General features: G+C 45.2%; 1 protein-coding gene across 6 annotated transcripts in view; it reads left to right on the top strand.

Moving 5' to 3' along the window:
• NTRK2 (neurotrophic receptor tyrosine kinase 2) overlaps nucleotides 1-18,505 on the top strand; it is a 336,633-nt gene that overhangs the window by 123,908 nt on the left and 194,220 nt on the right. The window contains exon 15 of one of the 6 annotated variants that reach the window (XM_015076266.3): nucleotides 6,750-11,896. The exons of the other annotated variants lie outside the window; for them this stretch is intronic. Coding sequence (XP_014931752.2) covers nucleotides 6,750-6,787 — 38 coding nt within the window. The 3' untranslated portion in view covers nucleotides 6,788-11,896. Of the gene's footprint in view, nucleotides 1-6,749; nucleotides 11,897-18,505 lie in introns of those variants that run through there. 6 annotated transcript variants of the gene reach the window in all.

Below are 18,505 nucleotides of genomic sequence, written 5' to 3'. Positions count from 1 at the left end.
CACATAAATATCTGTCAAGCTTCCTGTGTGTGGGAAGCAGATCCGTGACCTGGGAGCAGGACCCTGGGCAGTGGGAGGTAATGTCATTGCGTGGGGGCAGGGGACAGCGAGGAGGAAGTGATGTAGCAGCAACACAGGGGAGAGGAAACCATCGCGGGGCTGGGGAGTGACCCCATGAGCCAGACTCCTTGAAAAGCAAGAGTTGTGTTCTCAGAACGTGGACCTGGTGGCTTCACCTCGTCTGTGCCAGATCCTAGGAAGGCAGCCTACCTTCAGAGAAGTCCATCACCAGACAGAACAAAGTCTTGTTCTTTTTCCTGCTCTGGGGCAGATTTGGGTAACTCATATTTTTGTAGTCAGTTCACAGGGATGATCAGTCCCACCTATCTTTGTTTTGCATTCTGGAATACTTGGTGGTTAGGGGAGGTTTCACTATCATGGGCCCTTAGCTCATTTAAATGGAGATGAGATTTACAAGGTTCCTCTGTTCAAGAGAAGACAATTTGTTTGATCCTCTCTCTGCTTAATTGGAACCATTAGTGGATCTGACCTCCAGACTTTGCAACCATAGGCAGAGACGATGCACACAGAAGCCCCCGTCCCCCACTGCTGCTTTCTTCAAGCATCCTGACCGTGAGCCATCTTCAAAGTTTGTTTCTGAAGTAGTGCTTGGAGGGCCCAATGAAAAAAATGGTGCTCCAGGACAGATTTAATGTTTACTGACTCTCTTCCTTTGTGGATCAGCTTAAACTTGGACCTGGACTCCGAATCCTCTTCTGTGGCTTTAGGATATCTCTTGCCACTCTCCAGTAATTAGGGTCACCCCCTTACACGCTTGAGGTCTCCCACATGCGTTGACAACAACTACTGTTTCTTGAACTCCTTCTCCTCTTTCTGCCCTTCTCCCTTGCATCCCCGGCTTTCTTCTTCGGCACCACCGTCATCATCATTGTCAGGCAGGCGATGGCCGACCCACGGCGCTTTGTTTCCTCTTGCTGGTTTTATGCCTAATTTACTTTTCTAGAAGTGTATACCTGGTCGGTGTGCCGTGGCTTAAAGCCACACTTCAGCTGAGCCAGGCAACTCCCACTGTGTATGTGTGATGTTGCAGGTTTGACGTTGTTATAGGTTAACTGAGTAATAGTTTTTATGCCGTTTGTCTTTTATTTGGGTGTGGCAGGTTCTAGTGCTCTGGCTTTTTGTGCACTAGGAAGAATCACTGGCTACAGTATTTTGGCAAAAACAAATCTAGACACAAGCCTCGATTGGCAGCTGTGAGTGCATGGCCTTCTGGAATGGAATTTATAATGCCATCCCTATGTGTCCTGAATGTTTGAGTCACTGGCAAGGCTCTCTGGTCTCAGAATTGTGGAACAGTGTCTTTAAGAAGATGTCACTTCATGTAACAAAGAGCTACCCTATGGATTTTGCATTGTATACATACTGAAGTAAGGCAGAAGGCTAGACACGCCCCGCAGGAGAACAATAGATTGATTTGGGTGTCTCAGTGTGGTTGTAGTGAAAGCCTTCATCTCAGTGCCCCTGAAACCACAAACTCCCATCTTTTTTTTTTTTCTACTCCACTTGTAGAATTTTTAAGAGACGCCACAGATGGAGCATGGCTTCAGTGTGTGGATGTGCTCCCCATCCTGTGTGAAGTCCCTGACGTGGTAGTAGTTGAACCCTTGGACACTTGTCATCCGGCCCTGCCGATCAGACCACGTCCTCCTTAGAATCATTAAATTTTAATTGTGCAATAGCTTTGGCTTTCCTTACACGTTCGAGCTTTGCCAAGAACTTTGTGTTTCCTGCTTCGGTTTTCAGCTAAATTATGTAAAGTCAAACCAGAACTTTAAAAAGCTTTGCTGACCATCCTCAGCCATTTAATTTTAGTTGTTCTTCTTTAGCTAACAAATGACAACAGTTGTCTTTGTCCAACGCCCACAGTGGTTTTGATCATCACAAGAATTTGAATAAACTAAGTCTGGCACCTTTTTCCCAGGAGCTTAAAATGCTTCAGGAGGTACTCACTGGGTGACCACGTTTCTCACTGTAACCTTCAATATGCTTGTGAGCAAATACGTGATTTTATGCAGGAAGCTTTGAAGTGATTTGCTTAACCCAGTTACCAATGAGAAACGGTAGTTCTTACCTTGTTTTGTACACTCTCCTCTCCTCCATTTTGGTTCTGTTACCGAGTACATCAAAGGTCTTCAGTAGAACTCGAAGTTTAGACATCACTATTCTGAATCCCAAAATTGTGTTCAGCCCTTGGTATTGCGCAAGGCGTTGTCGGCACAGAAGGTGGATAGACATTCTCTCTTTGCCCTCGTGTGGCCTGCACTCTGGGATACAGGAAAGTAGACAGAAAAGGGGTACAAGTTTAAAAAGATACAAAAGAAGGCCATGTGAATGAATGGAATAGAATATCCTAGAGGTTAAGAAGCTGGTCAACTAAACACTCGCAGAAGTGGCTTGGACCTTGCATGGACCTTTAAGCCTGGTCAAGACTTCAACAAGAAGAGCATGCTTGGTAGAACAGGATCTTAGGGCAAGAGGTGGCATGTGGACAAAATACATCCTTGGGAAGGGAAAGGGGTGTCCGAAGGATGATGAAGCAATTTCCGGAATGAGCATGGAGAAGAAAGCACCAAGACGGGGCTGACATGTTGGGAAATTTCCACTACAGGTGCAGAGGATGCCATTTTAAAAGAGAGACCAATGGCCCAGAGATTCTGAGTTTAGATTTTGACTGTTTGATTCTATTTTTGGGTGACCTTGGACACATCACATTGGCCATGAGAGTTGAGTGAGTCACCTATAAAATAAAAAAAGGCAAGTGGCAAGGGACAGTTGGTGCAACCACAAACAGATATTAAATGCTCCACAAATGTCAAATTAGGATGATCGGCATTTAAGCCCCGGTGCTGAAATGAAGCAGGATTGCACCCAGCCCAAGTCTACCTTTATGACGAAAAGCTGTTTGCACCCACTGTTTTCAAGGCACCCAGTGTTATGAGAACGTAGGAGTTTATTCTTTGATTTTACCCAGTAGACATTTTCCAGAAGGCTCAGGAGGCATTTGCTTTGCTCTCCGATGAAGGGGGGTCGCTACCCTGGCACCCTGACCACCATACGGTCTCCAAAGTGGCACCATGCCACGCGGATGCCCAAGTTGGCAGTTCCCTACTTGAATTTTCCAAATGAGATAAGATTTGCTTTTTTAGACAAACAGCTGCATCTTTCTTTCATTCCCTCTGCTTCCTTTCCACTCAGCAGTTTTCCTTTTTGCTCCAGATAAATTGCTGCTAATTTAAATGGGCTGCAGATCCTTGCCATTTTATGGCTGATTGCTTCTGAGTTATAGGAGGGAAATGTGTGCGCGTTTGAATGTAAATAAATCTAAATGGATCGGAAGCCAGTGGTAAAGAAAGCACAGTGCTTCGCTGACCTTCAGCTCCCCACCCCAGTCCATCCCTTTGAAGAGGTCAAAGAAATCAGCAAATAGCAGAGGCTGACTTTTAGGGCACATCCGGGGTTTTTTCTCTGCTTTCAACTTTACACCGCATTACTGACAGCACCTGCTTTATCCTTGTTCTTATTTAGATCAGCCAGTGCAAGCAGCGGCAGCAAAGTTTCTCTGAAGTTTTTTTGATAAAGGAGCTGTTCTCACGATAACTACCATGCACCATCAGAATGCTGCAAATCCTTCAGAATGTCACATTGTCAAAATATCTATATTTCAGGCTCAGAAGCTAGACAGCTCGTTTGGCTGCTAAACCCACAAGATGTTCAGCCATTTGTTGTGGTCTAAAAACTTTCCCCTTCACTAAGAGAAAATAATTATCTATTGTTTTATATCATTTTGTGGCCCCTTTCTTAGGTTTCTTGGAACATGAGTGGGCAGAAGTCTTGAGATCCTGGTGGGTAAATTGGGGAGCTGATTGAATTTTACTATCAAGCCCTTAGAAATAGGAAGCACTGGATACATTTCCTCATAAAAGAGTCAAGTCTTTAAATCAAACTGGTTTTTCAATATATGGTGGCGTATCTTTAGTGTATCAACAGTGTGTGAAGATCAAGTGTATCCGAGAGGAGGCGGACTTGCCTTCCTTGAGGTGGGGGTGGGGAGAGGTAGTAACAGTTTGAATATAGACCTGCACATGGCTTACCATTGCGACAGACTGGCTTTTCCTTACACGGAAGACACTGCCTGTGTTATTCTGGTGGCTTTATTCCCTTCATTGCATGGGTAAGTGTGGAGCTGAGGTATGGTTCTGTGAGAAGGACTCATCATGAAAGGCAAAGCAGAAGGACATTGAGGAGGGACACATGACATCAGTTTAAATAGGGGCAAATCCACTTGCAGCCTGAATGAATGACAGTCCAAAAGAGCTTGCATCTAGCAAAGCACATTGTTTCCCAACTGTAATAAAGAGCTTGACTGTGTCTGGGGGAAGGAACGTGGCAAATAGAAGCAAAGGCCCCTCGGTGGCTCAGTGGGTTGAGTGTCCAGTTTGGGCTCAGGTCATGATCTCGCAGTTCATGGTTCATGAGTTTGAGTCCCCGATCAGGCTTGTTGCTGTCAGCACAGAGCCGCTTCAGATCCTCTGTCCCCCTCTCTCTGCCCCTCCCCCGCTTGTGCTCTCCCCCCCCAAAATAAATATATATATTAAAAAAAAACAGAAGCAAAGGAAGAGTGGTGTGGGTCCTGCTGTAAACTCTTGGACATGGGTAAACTCTTAAGAGTTCCTATTCCATGAACCCATTGGAAATAATAATAATAATAATAATAATAACAGTTTAATCTATTCTATTCTTCTTCTTCTTCTTCTTATTATTATTTGAAAGTCAAAAGCTTTTCAAAACCGAATGTACAGAGAAAGTAGTATGTTGAATCAACAAACCTTTTGGTTTGGGGATTATGTCTTCTATTTGTACCACCAAGTTCCTTCTGTTTTTATTGGCAAACTTGATATCCTAATATTAATCCTATTGTTTTAGCGGGAAGGAGTTTGAGACCCACCCTCTTCGAAGGGGAAGGTGTTTGGTTAATTTGGTGCACTTGTCCTGTGTGCATTACGGTGCACTCTTAAACTAGTGTGGCTCATGTTTGCCTGGAGGCTGAACTTATGGAAGGAGACTAGAGTCCGAAATGAAGGCATCCTAATCAGCACTACCATGGGCTTCCTAAATTCTCAGTGCTTTGTGAGTGATTAAATCCATAAACGATGTTTGGCGTCTGCACTGAGAGCTTTTCCTGAGACTTGGAAGGGCAGGAGAGAGAAGCGCCATGGAAATTAAGCTCTGTAGACTCTTTTAGGGTTGTTGTAAATGATGATGCAGATTGGTGGCGGTAATTACAGCTCTGGAGGCAGATGACACCAGCACTTGGCAGATCAGACACCAGGGTGAGGAAGATCCAGAGTCTGGAGGGTTGGGTTTAGAAGTGCCTTCCAAAGCTGAACTTGAAAACGTCTTGGGGGTTTCTACAGTACCATCATCTATTTTGCCACTTAGGGATCTGATGAAGATTCGTGCAGATTACACACAGAATTGTATGTAATGAATCTCCCCTGTTCTTGCTGGGTGTTCCTAGTCAAGTAGGAGGGATCTTGTCCTCTCTGCAGTGACACAATACAGTGGCTGCAGAATCAGAGCTTCTGGGTTGGAGTCTGTTTTCCATCACACACTTGTTGGGCCTCAAGCAAGCTGCTTTGCTCCCAGGGCCTCAGTTTTCTCATCAGTAAAGTGAAGGTGTTAATAGAACCCACCTCATAGGGTTATCATGAACTTAAAAGGGCTAATGTGGACAAAGAGCTTAGAAGAACACCTGATACCAAGCAGATTAGCTGTTATTTATTGTGCAAGCTATTTACTCATTCTTTTTTCATCTGTGGGGTAATTAAGTATTTGAGGTCAAGGAACTCCATTTTCTTTATTTTTGTATCGTCTTCTGTGGTGTCTACTATTTGGTCAGTGCTCAATAAATGTTTGCAAGATTAATTATTATATATTATATATTTTATATATAATATATGATATATATACTATATGTCTTATATATGCAATATATATACACATGTAATATACCACATGTTGTATGCTGTATATCATATGCTATATAATAGATATTCCATCTATCTATGTCTGCGTGTCATGTATATGGTATGATCTATTGAATTTAGGCAATTAATTAATTTTTTATATTAAGATTCCTGAAAAAGAATATAAACCTTTGTGTGGCCCAGTATTTCACACTAAAACTAGCCAGTTCTTTGATCTGGTGGCTGAGTAATTAAACAAGATATTTTGGAAATAATTTGGAGAAAGTAAGTGGGGAAAGAAAATCAGGATTTGGGTAGATATTTGTTGTTGAGTTTTATTTCTTTCCCCTATACATTAAAATTCTCCAGGGGTCATCTATATTGTACACAGATTTCTCCTCCTTAAATTAAGATGTTAACATCTTACACCATTGTGGGTCGGAACTGTGTGCAGAAATCTTTTGCATATCTTTCCTGTGTTTTCTGTAAGTTTAAAACTAAGTGGCTTGATAATGAGATGCACACTTTCTCCCAATTTCTGTTCTGTTATCATATGTTACTTTATGTTTTAAAGCATATTCCATGTTGTGTCTTGATTTTGATTATTTATTATGTTCTTTTAAAAGTGATTATACTCGTATGTTAATTTTCATTGACTTTTGTTTCGAGCATGACTTATGTTTTATTTTGTGTTTCTTTTAGGTTTTGTTTTGTTTCATAAGATCCCACTGGATGGGTAGCTGAAATAAAGGAAAAGACAGAGAAGGGGGCGGTTGGTGCTTGTTGGTTGATGCTGCCTTGTAAGCTGGACTCTTGGGACGGGCATTGGCTTCTCCCGGGAGGTGCCCCGTAGCTGGGGTTTTCTGGTAGACGTGCGTGGTGTTTGCAGGAGGTACCACACGAAGCCTGCAGATGTTGTGAGCTGTGTTTGGGGAGCACCATTGCAGAGGCAGCTCACAGGCAGCTAAGCAAACACTCAAGAAAACATCTTAAATTCATGCTTCTCTTTCGTTCTTACAATTGTTCAAATACAAAACTGAAATGGAATTCCATTGGATCATGCATCTCTTCTGAAAGGTGTGCTGGTTTGACCATACCGGAAATGTATTGATTTTTATTGTTTCTGTTGATTAAAGGTGAACTGCAAAGTTAAAAACAAAAAGATCTAAATTTAGGGACAGGTATAAGAACACACTAAACAGCCTAATCTCCATCTAACACGTAGGTTAGCATCGTTTTCTGTTGACGTTTCATGAGAACTGAATTCAGAAAGTTTCACTTTTCCGTCTACAGCGCAGTGACTAAAAGAGTTGAGGGCATCGCTGTGGGGACCTGGTGACCCCACTGAGAGGTTCTTCCCTTCACTGGCAATAAAAGTCCAGAGTCATGCAATCAACGCTAATGATTTTTGTAAAGTTTATTAGCAGGCAGAAAAAAAAAATAAAAAGCAGCTCTGCGGTAGGGGGCTATAGATTTAGGTTAGGCATAGTCAGTTTCAGGATAACTGAAAGAGTGAAATAGACACATATGGTGCGTATGTCCTTTTATTCGCCCCCTGCGATCCACCTGCTTTTTAGAAGTTTCCTAGTGAGAAGGCCGCAGTATCTCATGCTGTTCCCATGACAGAACTACAGCTTTTCTACTCTGAAAAGGTCTGCGGGCAGAATGGCTGGCCTGCTGGGAGCAGGAGACCATATTCTAAGAAGGATAGTCCCCTACTACATCCTACACTACTGCTGGTTTTCATGGGCAGGAAGGCTCTTCCTGACCCCAGCAGCACAGAGGTAATGAGAATGTGGTTTATCATGTCCAGCCTCGTTGCTGAGAGGGTAGCCTTGGAAATACAGAATCCTGCGCCCCAGCCTTAGTCCTAGCATGGACACCTGTGTCACTCATCTGGCCATTGCAGTGACCTTTGGTCCGTATCTGCCAGGTAGCATCCCTGTCCTGCGGCCAACTTTGGCTGCCCTTGCCCCATCTCACCTCACACTTTTCTTCTTAGGGGGACTCGGGAGCCAGGCCTGGACCATTTTGCTTAAAAATACGATCAGCTCTGACTGTTAAGGCATGCTCATAGATGCCATGGCTGGATTGGAAACTTATTGACGTTTGACAAAACAAAATCTTTTTTTGGAAATAGTTACTCAAGTTTTGCAGTTCAGCTTTAAGGATTTATAGATTTTTAACTAGTCCAACATGTTTGGAAACACTGTTTTGTATCCTGTGTAACCAAGGTGTTAATCTTAATAAACCAGGATCCATTTAGGCACCAACTGATATAAAAAGATGATCCATGATGAATATTTTATACTGTTATCTTTTACATTAGCCACTAAATATGTTATTGCTTGATACAGACATTTCACAGAGTCCTATGGATTACAGCATTTAACCATGCCTGAAAGAGGGGCAGTTTCTTCAAAACATACACAGGCTGCTTGTTCTCAAAAGTTTTCTTTCCAAAGACACATCTGAGCGGGAGAGCAGCTGGCCCTTGGTGGGGGTAGGGGGACCTGAATAGTCTCTGAATTCCCATTTTCTTGCTCGCTGCTGAATGACAGTTCCTGTCACTACTTAGATTTTGATCTTTCCCAAAGTTGTTGATTTGCAAAAAGGCCAGCTAATTGCAGAAATCACGAACCCTGCAAGAAAAAGGAAAGTCACACTGAGAGTCGAGCAGTACACCGAGCATTCTTAAATATCGGCCATTCGGTGCAAGTTTTATTTATTTATTTTTTCAAAAAACCTTCTCTATTTGATTCTGTGGAACCAGAAAAAGGCAATGAATTGTTTAAGGACTATTTTGTGTGTTGCCCAGACTGAAAGGGAAAAAAGAAAAGAATATTTGTCCTCAAAAGCTAGAAGATTTCCAGGGTAGATTTTTGTTTTAAAATGTAGAGAAGTGGACAGATAAGGCAATTTAATATATCAAAGAGCAGTTGACATCTCCTAGGGAACGATGAAAACAGCAGGCTATTAGAAAATTGTTTCATATGGTTCTTGTGTTCCTGGTTTTCATTTTTCTTTAATCCCCGAAGACCACAGCCAGTGACATATCTTCTCATTTCTATACTCTAGACCAACCCTCTTTCATCCTTTGCTTTTTTATGTCTCCTACAAGAAATCTTTTTACAGCTTCCTGATGACACGTATCATGTATTTTTTCAGCATTAGAAAAGGACAAGAGGCATTTTTGTTGAAATCGAGTCTGTTGCCTCCCGCCCCCACAAGGACCTGGAGTTTCAGCGCCAGGCAGGTACCCTTCGTAAAGGGCACGTGCTGGGTGAGCAGACACCCATCCCTGCAGAGAGGCGGCGGTCACCCAGCCTCAGCCGACTCCTGCTGACCGGGGAATGTGGCCCCAGGCTCCCCAGTCTTCTGATTCTTTAAGGGAAACTTGAAGTCTGTATTTTTTTTTTTATGTGAAATGTCCCTATTTTTAAAAAGTTGGCTCAGTTATTTTTAAAACATTATGTAGGCCAACAAAACAACTGTGGGCTGCCCGTTTGTTACTTTTGTCTTAAAGCGACATCATTGTTCTCTCACTGTTTCCTACTACCTTTCCTTTGCAAACATACTTCTTGGCATCGCCACTGAGAGCTTTCCCATCATTGAGGTTAGCACCCCAGTGATCCCTGGCATGTCACTTACCTGGGGGGCTCTCCTGCCACCTCCACCAGCTAGGGCCTTGGCTCTGTAACCCTGCCTGGGACTCTCTTACGGCACTGTTTTCCCTCCATCCCGATTGGCCCCGCCTCTGCATGGCCAGAGACAACCTAGCAAGCCCTTCCTCCTGTTTTATCTGACATCGCCTACTGTCACCAGTGTGACAGTCCATGTCACCAGTGTGACTCCATGTCGCCTGGCCCACTTGGGGGTAATTGGGTTCAGGTGGGAAAGTACACAGCCCCGTTCATGGGCCCTTAACGTACCCGTGTGGCCATTGGTAAACGGAAAACAGGTGTGCCACCTCAAGAGGTGTGGCTCAGGGCCCGTAATTTGAATGGCGTCCCCCTGGGAGCCTGTAAGGCAGCTGGGACAGACTAAGAAACTACTCCCACTGGCATCCCCGATGACCCTGGTTTGAGGCCAAGGAAGGTGAATTTCCTCAGAGGAAAAAATGAATCCCCACATACTTCAGAGACCATTGATTCTGGGGTTTTCACTCCTGGTCTTCCAGTCCAGACCCATTTCATTTTTGACCCATTGAGTGTCTTTCCAAAAGTAGGGGGCACAGACGAGAAGGACACAGTCCCAGCTCCACCCCGAATCTCAGAGCACCTTGGGGGTTGGCCTGAAGATCACACAGAGTGGTTAGGGCTCCGGGTTCTGCCTCCCGCAGAGCAGAGGCCATGGTTACCAGTCTGAGGAGCCAACGGCTCAAGGCCAACAGGCAGGAAGTCAGCTCAGGGCCCCGTGCGAGGGCGAGCGTGAGGGAGGCGCATCTGCTTTGTCTCTCCTTTGTCTGGTCTGGTGATCTGCTTAAAACCCCTGACTTCTCTGTCCCTCTAGCAATCCAAACTGACTCCATGACAGGAGGGCTTGGTTTTATTTGCTTTCTTGGTTGCTTCGCACACGCTTTTTATGTTCATTGCAAAATGGGAACAAACACGAACGGGGCCTGAACTAACTTCTCTCGTGCCACCGCGGAGCGGGATGAGGCACTCTTGCACTGTTAGGCTTTCTGCCTAGAACTTCTCCCTGGTTTTCGTCCAGTCCCCTCACCTGGCAGTAGATGTTCATTTTGTCTTGCATTGTCCAGACCAGGTGCAGAGGCGGGGCGGGGGGGGGGGGGCACTGGAAAGACCCCTCTGTGTCATGCAAGGCCTTCACCGGGCGGCTGCATCGGGCCACATGGGCTGTGCCCTTCCTGTCAGGCCAGGGTCAGTGAGGCCCCCTGGGCCCCTGCAGACTGGACTCCAAGGAAACCAGAACGGAGGCCACCGTTTGATTAAGTGTATCTGCTGTGCTCACACACCTACGGTGCCCACCGGCCACGTCAGATCTACTCAAGGGCCCCTGGAAGGGCTGAGGACTCTCCCGGACAGGGCAAGAATATCACTTTCTGTGGGGTGCTGCCAGACGGAACTAAGTGAACAGAACTCCCAACCCAGAGAGTGACACGAAAACAGTTGTCACAGAAGGCGGCTTTCCACTCCAGTTGGCCCATTTCCTCGTTTTGGTCGTCAGGGACAAGGGACCCTTCCGGCCATCTGATTCTGACAGGGAGATCACTGTGGGTTTAATTCAGGCTAATGCTGCAGTGGGGCCTTGGGATGGTCATTAGCGGACACCCAAGATGGGTTGCTACTGGCTGTGTCTGAATCCTTAGTTTTCACGGAAAAAAAAAATGCAGGAAAAGGAAAAGAGCGGAGATTTTCGCCCCCTTTATTTTAAGACAGTCTATTTATGAGTGGAGCGTAATCAAATATAAGAGAGCAAGATTCTGTTCAGGATGTATAGGTATACCAAAGCGTCACGTTGTATCCTTTAAATACCTTACAATTTCATTTGTTAATTATACCCCAATACGGTTAAAAAGAAAATAAAAGGGAAAAATTAACAAGACATTCCAGAGAGAGAAAGATCCTCGGGTTTCATTCACTTCCTGTTCACATCCACTTGCTGTATTGCTGTAATCCATAGGCAGTCTGTGAATCATCAGCATGCCCCATTTTTCCCCATAATGTTCCAGGTTTTAAAGTCATTTTTTCACGTTTCCTGTAAATAATGGATAATCATTTTTATTTTATTTTTAAGTGCTGTTTTAACAATGTGGATAGACCATAAATGTACTTGCTGAATTCATTCATTTTTTTTTTAACAAGCCAATAAAGTTTTATAATTCATCTCCATGTGTCTTGCATTCTGTGTAGGGCCTTACATACCTCTCCCTTCCTCAAACACATACCGTCACCCCATGTGGCATTGGCAACGTTCAAGGCTAAAGGTGTCCGAAGAAAGAGTGTGAGAAATGTCACTCAGAGTTTTGGGGGAGTCCCAGACCCACTATATAGATCCTGGAATACATCTTCTGTCCCTCAAAAGGGACTTTTAAAATTCCCATCAATGTGAATTATACATTTACTGTGTACTGATTCTTGCATTGGATATGTTTTCATTGGCTAAGAGGCAATCCTCGAAAACAAACAAAGTTCAAGGGAATGAAAGAAGCAAAAAAACAACCTACATTCTGTAGGAAAGCCCTTTGGTATTTTAAGAACTTGGAATGGCCCAGGTCCCATCAAGGGGACACACTCAGTGCTCTGTCCCTCCATTCTCGGTGACTTTGTAGCCATATGAATACGATGGCTTGTGCCTTCATGGAGAAAACAGAGAGGAAGCCAAGTGCACAGAGAGGTACAATGCCATCCAACCACAGCTGTGAGCACGGTGGCCACAGCTCACAGTCCTCCTGCCTCCATCCCCCGGATCGTCTCTTTTTCACGTAGACCCCGTTCAAATGGGTCTGTAGGACCCCAGCTCGGATTCGTTTGAGTCTGCTTTCACCTTCTGGTGACCTTTAAAGGGTTTTGCTCTGCACTGAAGACTTCAGGACTGGAAAAACCGATCCAGTGTGACTTGATGTCTCATCAACCCAAGTACACTGACCTCTTCTGAGAGCCTGGTTAGTGCTGGTGATGTGTACTTTTTCTAAATACCCTTCTAAACAGGTCTCATTGGGGATTTGGAGGTTGTGTAATAATTTGAGGCAGTAGGCAATGAACCCAGGCTGTGCAGATTTGAATCCCAGTTATACTCACAAGCTACCTGACCTTGGGAAAGATATTTCATGGCTCTGTTCCTCATGGGCTGATAAAACTTTTTTTAAGTTTATTTTTTTATTTTGAGAGAGTCAGAGAGAGTATGAGCGGGGAGAGGGGCAGAGAAAGAGGGAGAGAGAATCCCAAGCAGACTCCATGCTGTCAGCCCAGAGCCCTAGGTGGGGCTCGAATTCATGAGCTGTGAGATCTTGACCTGAGCTGAAGTCAAGAGTCGGACACTTAACCGACTGCGCCACCCAGGCACCTGGAGATGATAATGTTAATAGCCCCCGCCCACCGGGCTCTGATGTGGGCGGCACTTGGTGTCACTAATAAAAATATTTTGATGGACTTGGGTGTTCAGTTATGCTCAGTATCCCTCAGTACGTGCCCCGGAATCCCAACTCATCTGTATGTGTTGGCCATATGGTGATTGTGTGGGCGCAAATAATGGAGTCCAGTGGAAGGGAACTTCACTCACTGGGTCATTCTGGATGTGGTCTGGGCTGTGAATCTGTCTCCAGAGTCACAGTGATTCTCCTCCTAGAGCCTTCACTCTGCCCAGGCAATTCTTGCACATGTATTTTTTCCAGATTTTATTTTGATAAAATAAGAGAGTACAATTTGTTTGGACCTATATTATGATAGTTCGGTGAGTTGGTCTATTGTTTGAGGATTCTGGAAGAAAAAACATTGAAGATCATACCCCAATATGGTCTGCCTCTTACTTTGTTAATTCAGAATTTCGGATCATTTGAACGGGGTCTACGTTAACGTTAACTTTCAATTATCCATTTGAAAATCTTTGGAAATGAAGTGGCTGAGAGACTGTGTGAAAGAAAGGATTGGTTCTGAGTTCCCTTAAGCCTTGGAGACAAGGGTTTGCATGCAATGAGTTACAAACAAGATTACACTTGTCTACTTCCTGAGGTAGTTTCTCGTAGGAGCTCTAGCAGGAATGCATGATTGGCCTGGTTGGAGTTACTTCGTGTTGGAAGAAATACAATTTCATTTCTTCAAAAATATTTTGTCATCTGGGCTTTTTTTCTTATTAAATCATCTTAAATAAGTGGTGCTGAAATCTTAACCAGCACTTGATTTAAGGCATTTTTGCCGTTGCTGTTGTGTTCCACGTTGTAAAGTGACATTGACCCCAGTATCTAAATGGTAGTACTAGTAAGCCAGTATCGGTTTCTCCCTGTGTGCCAAGTACTGGGTTAAGTGCTGCATGGATTGATTCGTGATCCTCTCAATGGCCCCGTGAGGCCAATGCTAATATTTCTCCCATTTTAAACGTTAGGAAACTGAGGAACAGCAGGATTGAGGGGCTTGCTGCAGGTTACCCAGCTAACGAGTGGTAACACCAGGATTTGAACTCCGCCAGGCTGGTTCCAGATCTGGAACTTGAAACGATTACCCTGTATGGGCCCTTGGGCAGCGCTGGGGCTGGAGTAAGGCCAGCGAGGTGCCTGGGGCACCCTCAGGGCCCTGCAAGTGCCCAGCGGTGACTCCTACCGGAGCTAGAGGTTGAGTAGAGATCATGGAAAAGCAGAATTGTAAGGTTAACCCATGACATCGTGAAGGCACCTGCCACGCCAGTAAGCCTCCTGCTATTTAAACGTGCGACTAACAAAGCCTGTGCAAATCTCGACTTAGAACTGTGTGGCACAATAGGGAGTTGCACACATTTTCTAAATATTACTTTATGAAACAGAGAAGTTGCATCAAGCAGGGGTTCCTTGCTGATCAGCCAGTGCAAGCCCAGCGCATGTTTGTTTCATCCATTGTAACCGAGGACAGATTTATTGGTTTTGACTGTTCCGAGATGCATTTTCTCGTGGCTCTCGCACTGGAGTGCTCACAGCTCATTTGGAGCAGTCCTGACTCTGCGATGAGTAACAGCGAGGGAATCCACCTCAGTGGGGGTGGAGGTGGGGGTGAGGCAGGGGAGCTTGTCTGAGGACGCAGCATCCTGCCACCTCCAGGTAGAGCATCCAGACTTTGGAACAAGTGGCAGAAGAGGCCCGAGTGCCTTCTAGCCTCTGAAACACAGCGAGGCAGAACAGCGTCTGAGTAGCTCAGTCTTGTGGATGTTCCGGTCCCCAAATATCTCATCTGGCAGCCAGTGACTGAAAGACACTGCTAAGGGCATGCGCTAATTTCCCGGTCATTTGGTCAAGCCCCCTGTCACACGGCACAAGACCCCCGGGGCCTGTGTGTACTGAATTAAAATCTCTGTGCAATCATAAACTAATGAACAGTAAGTCCTCCCCCCTCCCCAGCCACTTCTTTTAAAATATTGATTGTGTTTCCCAGGAGGAAAGGAAAGACCTCTTGTGTGCTTGACACCTTTTCATTTCTTTTTAATAATTCTCATTGTACGGTGTTTAGTCGTGCTGAATTGCTAAATAAAAATGTGGGCCGTGGCTGCTTGATTTAAAGATTAGCATCAGGCTTCAGGTAAGTTCATGCCATTTCACTAAAGACATTTGAGCCGGGGTGAGAAGTAGAGTCACCAGCACTGCTTTGCCTTTGGGGGGTGCTCTCAGGTTTTTTTCTTTTTTTTAATTTTAAAATATTTATTTATTTATTTGGAGAGAAAGAACACAAGCAGGGAGGGGCAGAGAGAGAGGGAGAGAGAATCTCAAGCAGAGTCTGTGCTGTCAGTGCAGAGCCCGACTCTGGGCTCGATCTCGAGAACCAAGAGATCATGACCTGAACTGAAATCAAGAGTCAGATGCTTAACTGACTTGAGCCATGCAGGAGCCCTGAGTTTTTACATGAACTAAGGCGTGGACTACTGGGATGCTTCAGTCTTTGCAAAGATTACTCCCTTGAAGGATTTTCTCTCTGTTTACTTAGGCTCCTGGGTTAGGGGAGGGGGGGGGGGAGTTGCCTGTCCTTCACCCTCCTTCGGTAAACACTGAAATTGCATGCCATGTTCTACTCCCTGGGGTGGTGGTGTGGCTGCTCCCCTGAGCGTTTGACCAGCGGGGTGACTAGCAGGTATCAGGTGGAGGGGAGGGGCAGGGGTGTATCTTCCCTGTTCCACACGGCGAGGTCCGTCCCTACCAGGGCTCATCCCTGCGCATCTGCAGTCCTGCTGGACAGGCTCCATCTTTTCTCCATCTGCTCCCCTCTATCCTTGTGGAGGGGAAAGCCTTCCCACTGTGGTCCGTCTCCAGGGTCTTACTGTCTCTTGTCTGTCCCTTTAACTTGCCCACACCTCTCTACATTGTGTCCACATCTCTTCATTTAAACCACTTGCACTGAGTTCTTGTTCCTTGACATGACCCCAACTGAAACGTAGACTAAATTCTTCATTATCTTGCTTCATCTTACATCGGGTCTATTCCAAATCTGGTATATATTTATTGTGTCAGTTGTAGGTCAGACCATGAGCCTAGCATGGGAGGATCTACCACAATAAGCAGAACAGATGCCATCTTTGGCCTCACGGGCTGTGGTGTGATGGTAACATCTGTAATACTGATGCTGTGATTGCATGAGTAGGGGAGGGGCAGAGAGAGGGAGAGCCAGTCCCAAGCAGGCTCCTCACTGTTAGCCTAGAGCCGGATGTGGGGCTCCCACTCATGAAATGTGCGATCATGACCTGAGCTGAAATCAGGAGTCGAATGCTGAACTGACTAAGCCACTCAGGTGCCCCCTTTCCCTTTTATGTTAAAAATAATTACTCTCTACTTTTTCTGTAGTGCCCTTTCCGCACAAGCCAAATACACGCGGAAACATGCTTTGATCTCTCTTTGTTTTTCACACATTAAAAATGTAGAATCAGTTGGGTGAAGTATTTGCATAGTAAAGACATGGTGTGCTTGTGTGTGTGTGTGCATATGTGTGTGTGTGTGTGTGTGTGTGTGAGAGAGAGAGAGAGAGAGAGAGGTACCAGCAAGGAAAGACACAATAATTCTCTGTCTCTCTTTCACACACACACACACACACACACACACACACACACACAGAATATTGCATACTTTAAGCCCTGTTTGATTAAATAGGAATTTAATCCCAGTACATACACCATCTGTACCATTATTGCCTTCCCGATGCGCACCGTGCTGTAATGTTCCCAACCAGCTCCTTTTAAAAACTTTCCATATTGTATTTTTTGCTTTTTGTTTTTACTTCTTTATAAATAGCAAGAAGTTTCGCGGAGAAGAAATGATTACAAATCCCAAAAGGTTGGTGTTCCGTTCTGAGCTCCAAGATGTAAGGATTGAGTGGATTTCAAGCTTGGCAAAATTTCTGACTTGGCAAATGCTTCCATCCTTATTTATGACAGCTTGGAAACTTCCATTTTCCAGGGCTTATAAACGATGCTGCTGATTTTGTCTCTCTTTTCTATTTTGCTGTGAATTATGAAATACCCAGCCTGAAGGTTTCCTTTTAACATTAACCCTCTTAGCAGAGTAAGAGTGCCAGTGTGTGTGTGTGTGTGTGTGTGTGTGTGTGTGGCTGTGTTCTTTCTTTTCTTGGTTGTAAGGCACGTTTTACGTATCTCATACAGGCAGTGTACTTCCCTTTCCCTGCTTTTCCACCAAATGACAATTGGAGATGTTGGGGTTTGAGGTATTGAGAATCAGAGTCTTGCGGTCTCCACTGTGGCCACAAAGGGCTTCCTGGCCAGCAGTGTTCTAAGGGACTGCACATCTGATCCCCAAATAGTTTAACAGATGGCATTCTGGAGCAGGACAGGTAACACTGAACGTCTCTGAGAGTTTTTCCTAGAGGTGGGAACAGGTGGTGGTTCAGGGCACCTCCCTGCCCATTTCCTTTGTGGAAAGTTGTCAAAATGGAATAAGTGAAAAAAACTTGTCTCCTCCTTCTTCTCCTCCCCGCCCTTCCTCTTACTGCTTTTTCTTTTCCTCTTTCTCTTAACTCCTAATCCAGTTCCTTAAATCCTGCTCATTTTCAGTTCTCATTGTAAGTACTTGCTTCTTCAGATTCATGTAACCACACAGAAGTTGAGAGCCTCGATCATTGGGTAGAGTTGACAGATTTTGCCGAATACAGGCAGGAGGAATTTTCAAATGCGGAACGTGTCCTCTGAGAGGCAGATGCCAAGATGGGATTGAAGCTGCCAGGATTCTAATCAGGAGAAACTCTTGTGTGAGAGAAGATGGGGAAGGGAGCTGGGGAAGGCTGTGGGGGCAGCGGGCCGCAGTGCGAGTACACCTCGTGTGAGTGAGGGAAGGAGGTTAGGTCCAGCGCCCTAGGCTTCCTTCGCCCTGCGGAAGTGTGGGCAGGGCTGCCGGGGAGTCGTGGAGCCAAGTCAGTCATCAGAAGAGCTCCTTGGCTCCCAGGTTGGGTCTTCCTCAGTATGCGGTCCGACACCCAGTCATTGGTAGTGGAGCAGCCCATGGGGAGCGTGGACCGTGTGCAAGTGAGGGAATGGGTTTCAGAGCACCTGTGGGCTTCAGGGTATAGTGCGGCCGTTGGTCAACTATGCTCTTGGACAAGAGGTGCTGCCTCATCTGACCTCCACTTAACCGATGCACTTGCTAGGCACTACTCCCCATCTCCCTATAAATGACAGTGACCTAGATGCTCACCTGGATGGTTGAGTTCCAGTGCTCAAGGGAACCCCTGCTTCCCTAAAGCCACTTACTACCAGTTATCTTGGTTTAAAAGGCTTCGACTATGATCATCCTGTAAAACAAAACAAAACAAAACAAA

This window comes from Acinonyx jubatus, chromosome D4, assembly GCF_027475565.1.
Source record: "Acinonyx jubatus isolate Ajub_Pintada_27869175 chromosome D4, VMU_Ajub_asm_v1.0, whole genome shotgun sequence".
NCBI classification, from domain to species: domain Eukaryota; kingdom Metazoa; phylum Chordata; class Mammalia; order Carnivora; family Felidae; genus Acinonyx; species Acinonyx jubatus.
This window is presented reverse-complemented; position numbering and strand designations above follow the sequence as displayed.